The sequence below is a fragment of the Cystoisospora suis genome (genome assembly GCF_002600585.1).
Source record: "Cystoisospora suis strain Wien I chromosome Unknown contig_23, whole genome shotgun sequence".
NCBI lineage: Eukaryota > Apicomplexa > Conoidasida > Eucoccidiorida > Sarcocystidae > Cystoisospora > Cystoisospora suis.
Window position 1 is genome coordinate 101,949 of NW_027152825.1, and position 7,988 is coordinate 109,936.

General features: G+C 52.8%; 2 protein-coding genes across 2 annotated transcripts; one reads left to right on the forward strand and one right to left on the reverse strand.

The window, feature by feature from the left end:
• Positions 1-1,285: 1,285 nt before the first annotated feature.
• Positions 1,286-2,858, forward strand: CSUI_000059 (uncharacterized protein; the record flags this gene model as incomplete). The annotated part of the gene is made up of 3 exons (XM_068060293.1): positions 1,286-1,448; positions 1,710-2,033; positions 2,592-2,858. The coding sequence occupies exons 2-3, from the start codon at positions 1,743-1,745 to the stop codon at positions 2,856-2,858; spliced, it is 558 nt and encodes a 185-aa protein (XP_067927741.1). The 5' UTR covers positions 1,286-1,448; positions 1,710-1,742.
• Positions 2,859-3,091: 233 nt separating this feature from the next.
• CSUI_000060 (cg8 family protein) lies at positions 3,092-6,814 on the reverse strand. The gene is made up of 4 exons (XM_068060294.1): positions 6,265-6,814; positions 4,887-4,984; positions 3,878-4,047; positions 3,092-3,498 (listed from the first exon to the last, which is right to left on the reverse strand). The coding sequence occupies exons 1-4, from the start codon at positions 6,555-6,557 to the stop codon at positions 3,373-3,375; spliced, it is 687 nt and encodes a 228-aa protein (XP_067927742.1). The 5' UTR covers positions 6,558-6,814; the 3' UTR covers positions 3,092-3,372.
• Positions 6,815-7,988: the final 1,174 nt, after the last annotated feature.

Here is a 7,988-nt window from a genome sequence, read left to right on the forward strand (position 1 = left end):
GCTACCTTCGGAAAAAAGATGCGTACCCATACCAAAGACTCTATTTTTCCGACAAGGACGCCAAGCCAGATGCTAAGAAAACTCAGCAGACACTCTTTGGCACCACAGAGAAAGCGGCCCCGGGTCTTCGAGGAAATCGCGCTGCCGCTGGTCCTGAACTTATCCGATCTTCATCTCAGCAAATGTGCGAAGAGGTACGTGCCTTTGAGCAGTCCACTTACCCATCTTTATAGGATCTCGTCCTCACATGTGCGCGTAAACCTGGAGAGATGAAGCGTTTTGCTCCGCCAGCGCTTTGCTCTCGTGCTGAGTTTCGCATGGTGGACCGACGAGGGCTTGTAGAAGCTCCCGTTCCTTTCTTAGGCTGAGTTCGGTCCATCCTCACTTTTGCCGTGACAGCCTAGCCAGCGACCGAGGATCCAGCTCCACTTTCCTCAGGACGGGAGACTAAGGAAGCCTAAAAGAAAAGGGCATCCCAGACATTATGGTGCCTCAGCAACGGCAGTGCATACGTCACCGAACATGCTCCCTCGTGTACTTGATTGGTCGTTTGCTTGACGTGCTTAGTCCATGTAGCTGGTTATCATTCACCAGGTAATCTAATGCGAAGGTGCCCTCAGGCGGTGCTACTGGAGCGAGAAGATGATTGCTCCATCGACACAGAAGAGGAAGTGTGCAGGGACTACGAAGAGGCCGTACCGGATACGTGCTACAGGACCGTACCCAAAGAGAGATACGATTGTCCACACTTCGTCATGAAAAAGGTATGCGACTTCGTACACGTGTACCCCGTTGGAGAGACCTCAGAAGAAACGGACGCATTTCCGCTTCGGGAGACCCCAGCAGTGCAGGAGCTCTTGGGAGACATCGCAAATCAAGAACAACCTGACGGCGGAGAGGCTTCGGCCGCCTCACGAGCATTATTCATTCACAAGTAAGGTTGTCTCGCACTCTCCCCGAACAGATACTTTTCGTACCGCACTCGCTGTAGCACCAGGTAAGTCATGGCCTTATCGGATTGAACTGCACACAGGAGCAGCGACCTGACTGGGGACCACTCAGTCGCTCATTTGATCGCATCGTCCTTCGTGTATGTATCATTGTGTGGGGACCGGTGTATTGCCCGGACACGTTGGAAATGTTCTTATGGTCTGCGCTCCACTTTCTTTCCGCCACACCTGGCCCTAGCTCAGCTAGGATGCTACCCAAAACTTTCTGAAAAGCACAGGGCTTCGTCTTGTTGGCAATCCCTGCAGCTTCCGTTCTTTTCTTCCTGCGTACCCAGGACAACTCCATTTTCGGTCTCCGGCGGACCATTCCCCCAAAAGCCACGTCTTTCCGACTGGCCGAAGCCTCCTCCAGGTGTCTGTCACGGTACCGACTGTCCTCCGTACACGGTGCCGCAGTGCAGGTACCTCCCCTTCAAACAGCAGAACCAATGCGAGCGAGTGAGAAATGAGCCTCCTGCAACACAATAGCGAGTGCAGCCCACCACGACTCTGTTAGGCTAGCCACGTTGGGCACTTGCTACATGTCAAGAATTCACGCCTTTCGGCATGATCTACCACAGTAATCTGTGCCAGGCAGAACAGTGCAACTTCGACGCGGCCTTAGTTTTTCTCGAGGACATATATCCCAGACTCTGGTCACAAGTATGACTCCTTGGATTTGTTCACACTGTCGCCTCGGAGTCCGACACGTCTCTGCAGGGTCCTTACCAGAAGCCTTATCCGTGTACCCGGATGGTTCAAAAGCGAGAATGCCACACGGAGCCCCGCCGTCACACGAAGAAGTGTACAAAAGTTGTCCCGTCCACCAGACTCACACCGTGCAAGACAGGAGCGTCTCCAAGGAGGGAGCTTCGCTTCAGAGATACCGTGCGGGTAGACCGCTTACGAGACCCGACTTTCAAACCAGTAGGGAACTCAGTCGAGGACCCGCCAATAAGCGAGGATGAATCGGAGCTGCAGCTCAATGCCCCGTCTCATGGCATGGCGTACTCCGGCGCGACGGCGAGCGAACACCCCTACAAGGTGAGTTACCGCCCGCGAGAGCGAAGGCGAAAGGCTTCTGCTATCTCGAGCTTTCCATAAACAAACACTCGAGCGTGTTTCGCTTCACAATGGCGGCGTAAGCTCCATAGGGGCTCAAAGGTATGCCCTGGCCTTACGGTAGTGCCAGAAAGCTGGACAGCTGGGTAAAATCTTGGTCTGCGGGGTTGGTCAACGCAGTTACAGGCCATCGCAGTTTCCAGGCTTTCTTGGATGTTTGGACAACGGCTTGCTGCCCCGGTGGCACGTACCCTGTCTGCCGTAGAATGGAAGCAATATTCACCCAGAACGGACTCCCGTGCCAGCCAATGCAGCCAACAGCAATGCGCGGTCACTCCACTTCGTTTGTTTTGGACGGGTATACAACTCAAGCAACGAAAGGTTTGGTCAGCAGCTGTGCTGCCTTGGACGCGGGCACGGGGCGGCGTTTCCAGGTACCGTTGTTTCGTGACGCGTGAACTGCTGTCGACATTCTCGAGTGATTCACCTACGTTGAAAATGAAAGTACGACTGTGTCTTGCCACAACGATTTGTCCGCAGACCGCACATTCTAGCGCCTCGCCTTGCCCAACCACTGAGTGGCAAACAGTGTGCCAAACTGTGAAGAAGGTGGTAATAGCAAAGTGCCAACGAGAAGTTGCTGTCCCTCAGCCCTTCCCCTGTTTAGAACAACGAGCGGCTAAGGAATGTGCACCTGGGGTCCGGTCAGGAAACGAACAAGTTCGTTTCGCGAAGAATGGCGCCGAATTTGCCGAACCTTCACGATTCTCTTCTCCTGTTTGGCCGCCTCGTGTGACCCCTCCATGAAGGTTATGCGTACTAGTTGAGACAGCGATACTGCGAAGTACACAATCTACTGTCGGACAAGTCCGGATAGATTTCTACGCCTGACCCGGACCAACTGTGGCTCAACAAGGACGTCTACAGGATCCTTATCCTCGTCGCTGTTGAGGCTGTGTAGGTGTCTATTTTCCATATGCTCTCTCCGAAGAGCAGGGGGTTCACGTAAGAGAATCGGCCTCCTCGGCCACCGCTGCAAAATCAAGGCTCTCCATGTCTCTTACCGTAGTAGTTTCTTTTCGTACAAACTCGTTCGTGCACTCACTACCGACCGAGAAAACAGTGATCATCTAACAATGAGGACAGCACCTGACGACGATGCCAGCACATGTCACTTTATCGCGTCGTGCCAGACGACTTAGACGGATTCGCGCGCAGTGGGGCGGGTCACGAATTTGTCTATCGTCCCTACAGAAGCTGTGAAAATCATGAATGTGAATGCAGGACCACTAATCAGATACTGCGTCAGAACGGATGGCTTCTACTCCTCCTGTTCCTTGCTCTCTCTATGCCTGATCAACTCTGTGTCATGGTGGAAGGGGCCCATGTTCATGAAGAATGGGTGGCTTGGCAAGTAGTCCTCAACAATCCAGTTCGGACCGCGTTCCTAGATTCCGCACACACACAGAAACTAACCAGTCGTCCCGGACATGAACTAAGGCACTACACACTATGCACTGTTTTTGAGCCGCGTGCAAGTCAGCTCCAGCGTTCCGCGCTATTGTTTGATATAGCAGGCTACATCGATCGATACAAAGGAGACCAGCCTTCGCTCCGTCTCGAAATCAGTGACACGGCTGATGGTCAGCTCGGGTACAGGTCGACCAGAGTGCAAGACTGGTAGATGCTGTAGAACTATTTTAGTAGTTCCACAGCATCTGTAAGGGAATTGAACAGAGCCAGCGAAAGGTGCATGACCTGACTACGATTCGCAAGTCCACATTTTCTGAACCTGACACAGCCCCAGATACAAGGCCTGTACTCACCTTTCGCCTACGATCAAGATAACGAGTGCAAGGGTTGGAGTTCTCAGCGCGGTCACGCTCTTTGTTAGCCATCATCCATTCAATGGTGTATCTCTTAGGTCGAATACCTGTTATCGATACCCCACAATATACATAGGAAAGACCAGGCCCCAGATCCATATATGCTATTTCTGAAGATTGTGCACATGCAGTGTTCCGCGGTTCCAAGGATAACGCGGTGAAAAGCTACGGGGTATCAAGTTCGGGGAAAGCCGGGACACTACACAGACATTGCCGGGACACAGAGGGCACAGAGGAGGCCCGCAACAGACAGCACGAATCTCAATGACCTTCAACAGCGTCGACATTGCATCTGTGTATATGTGTACGCCTGACCTAGTGAATGAAGCCAAACTTCCCTGGAAGGCGTCACGAGAGGAAAGTCGCCACAGGGTCGGCGGGGGTTGCCATCGGTACCAAAATAACCAGATTCCGCTCGCAAAACGTGGTGCTAGTGGAAGGTACACGTGAAGCTATACTGCAGAAAACAGGGTGCACAGCGTCTACTCCAAACCCCCACCCAACCCCAAGCCTGGCATTCTACGACTCTTTCTCCAGGGTATGGCAGTGTGACGGTGAAACCGCAGAGCGCCAACGTTCATAACCGCACCTCATCACACCTGGAGGGACACACGGCTTTATTTACGGCGTTCGCACACGGCAAACCGAATGCGACAACAACAACGGGAACAAAAGTGATCTCTAGGCATTCTTCTGCCTGTTCATGTATAGTGTTTGGCGAACTCGGAGTATATATGGTCTTCACATGTATATCTGCATGCACGAAGCGTAGGCGGGAGCCTACTCTGAGAGACTCTCCCCGTACTACTCAATTCCTCCAGACGGGCTTGTGCAAGTTGTAGAAACGTATATGCCAGGAATCGATAGCCCTGGTGCTCAAAACGATGTACTGATATGAGTCCGAACAAATATGTATATAATTTCTGTACTGTCAAGTTTGCGGACTCACCATACATGCTCACGCTTGCTAGGGCAAAGGACAGGAAGGTAATAAATAACAGGGCGGGCACGGCGACAACGGCGGTGTGGTATTGTAAGAGCCAAGCGCTGAGGACAAAGACACAAAAGCCAGCCTAACGAGAATGATGAAGCAGACAAAGCTCGGTCCATCCACAGCTTCATTGTGAGGTCGCACACTAGGATTACATCTCCGTTCAGGTCTCAAGAATCACTAAGACAAGAACTTGAGTCGGAGGAATAGTACTTGCTATTTCCTATCACCCCTGTCCTCTTACCACTGTGGTGTCTGCTTCCAAGCTGCTCTCAAGTGACCGTTGGCCTGAAGGCACGAACGAGTGCTCTATATAAGAGACACTGTGGACGTCACTTGCAAAACTTCATCTGCGTACACTGCCTTGACCCGGTCTCGCATCTCCCTTCCGCCTTGACTTGGCGAGACTACGCAGCAGTGCTGCGTAGTTATGTGTTTGCTGTCAGCCACTTCTCTGGAGCTTTCTCGCTTGGTGCAGGATACGGCCAGACACACTTCCTGTTATGAAGGCAACAGCGTGCAGTTGCGGGAACGGTGCACTTCTCCTGCTCGGCAGATGGATGTGGACTGTGACTGAATCGGCAGCATGCGAGCGGTTACACATCCCTGGTAAAACTTTGGTACGACGGAAGCGGGATGTGACACTGTCGGTGTCGGGAGTAACTAGCTCGTCAGCCCCGTCTTCAGCATTTCAGCGAGGCACGCAGCACGCAACAGGACACCTAAACTCCTCTCCGTCTTACAGCCCGGAAACTATACTATCTTCTGGTGTGAACTAAGAAACCGGCGGTACAGACAACCGCCGTGACGATTCAAGTGGTGGCAGCGTCCCTTTGAGAAGACGCTTTTATGGATTACGGGCACGTGAGAGAATGAACGCGGTGCAGTAATAGCATCCAGTCATATAATAGCGTAAAAGTAGAGTAGTGTCCGACATATTTACAGGCTCTTCTTGAGTGTCGCGGTGACCGAAGGAGAAAAACACCAGCAAGCTGAATGAGAATGACAGATTTTCCTGTTGTTCAGGGGGTAGCGATACTCAAAAGAGGAACCCGTTAGGCTGTCTAAAGTGTTCCGCAGCACGCGCCTGCCTCTCGTTCCAATGGCGGAGGTACAGAAAACTCGCACTTTCTTGTCGGCCGCCAGTGGAGTGACGACAAAAGCCCGCCGGCGTGCTTTGAACTCATACAAAGCGAACAGGCCCCGGAAGTTCTGCCTGAACTCCGGGTCTGCAGGGGTATGAAATGAAGTCGACGGAGGAAAGAGCACGAGGCCCAAGTTAACTGAGACTGTGTCACTATGAAAGACCTGGTGTTCTTGTTTGCATCAAGCTTACTGGATGGGTCGCGTATCTTTGGCGAAGCTCCCTCGGTAAACGGAGTGGAAGACGCCAACAGGATGAAAAGTCCAGCGTTCCCAGTCATATTTGTGGTCATACGTAAGCTGATTCAACCGGTAAACTTTTGGAGTGCCGTCAGGGTTGAACTCTCGAGGCGGAGGCGAAGGCAACTGGGAGTGATATGGAACCGTGGCGATGTTCCGCTGATTAAGCAAGCGAGGCTGGCCGCCGCCGTGCGCCACCCAAGGCATACACGGGGGAAGGCGACTAAGAAAACGAGCGGGCAACATTGGGTCTCGAATTCTGGAATTGCACAGGACGGATTCAAAAACAGCGATGCTGCCCAACGAATTCCGAGCTGGGAGGCGCAACTGGTGGCCCTTCCCAGCAGGCGTTCTGTGACCGTACACTCCGCGAAGGCGTCTACGGAAAATCACAACTCAATAAAACTTCACACAGAACGTATCCGAAGAATACCGTGGGTGCTGAACCTCAACAGGTAACAGGTTCGCAAAACACGTCGCAGCACAAAAAAGAACCAGACGACATCGTTGTACGCATGCGCAGAAAGTTGGAGAGTCTGCTTCCAACGCATGCATCATTTGTCGGTGTATGTTTGCCGAGGGGATAGGGAAGAAGCCCCTCCACTGTTCCTAACACAGTGAGTGCCGGAAGCCACGCCTGCCGCCTACCGAAGGGGAGGAGAGGGTGACCGAAAACTTATGAAGGTCGCGAGTGTGAGGTACGGGAGCAACGACTGTAGCTTTAGCTCGACGCCTGTTGGGCTTGGTAGGCGAACGAGAGAGAGACGACCTTTTTTAGACCTCGTATGATACGGGTGCTGTACCTATCCGTCATGGATGTATTTCTGAGCACGCCGTCTACATCCCCTACGGCAGTCGCGCTGGTACTCGTACAGAGGCTTTCTCGATCTCACGCAGTGTTAGCATACAGGGACCAGGTTTCACGGTTTCGGAGATCAGTCTCTATTTCGCTTTTCCATTTGACCGCTCGTCCGAAGGCAAATCAACGATGTGCACTGATAAATTTAGACGGTGCCTATAATGTAATGGGAGAACACTGATATGCCGCCAAGAGCTAGAGTGCTCACTCGGGTAATAGTCTGTCGGTGAGCTGCTACAGTAACGCGGTGATAGGCAGCCAAGAGTAATGCCTATAGCCCCAAGAGCCCTGCAGCTTGTAGTGGTTGTGGGACCTGGTGCGCCAAGAGACGGTACGGCACTGGGAAGGCGGTGAACTTGTTAGGCCGGCGGAGAGTGCACACTGCTGCCGAGTAGACGGGATCTTTCTGCGCGGGAAAGAAAGACGCCGTGTGCAGGCAAGTGACCGGGGGAGAATCAGTTATTCTGCTAGCTAAAGAGATTACGGTTTCTACTGAAACAGCCGTAGCAGTTGCTCAACTCCGATAGAAGAGCTGAGCTGTACACTGAAGTTGAAGCCAGTGATCTTCTGGAGATCGCGCGGGGCTCCCGCCGTCGCCAACCCCGTGCCTGCATTCTGTTGTGCGCCCCAGATCGAAGCTTCAACACAGACAGGCTTTGCACAACAGTTCACCCAAGTCGTCTCGCGGGCAGAGTCTCAGAGCACACGATAAGAACACATAAGGATAGAAAAATGGGTAGGTGCGGGCTCCGCCACGCCCGGCACGATCGGAAACAACCGCGAAGCTCTCTTCCCGAGCAATCTCCTGCCACGCCTGC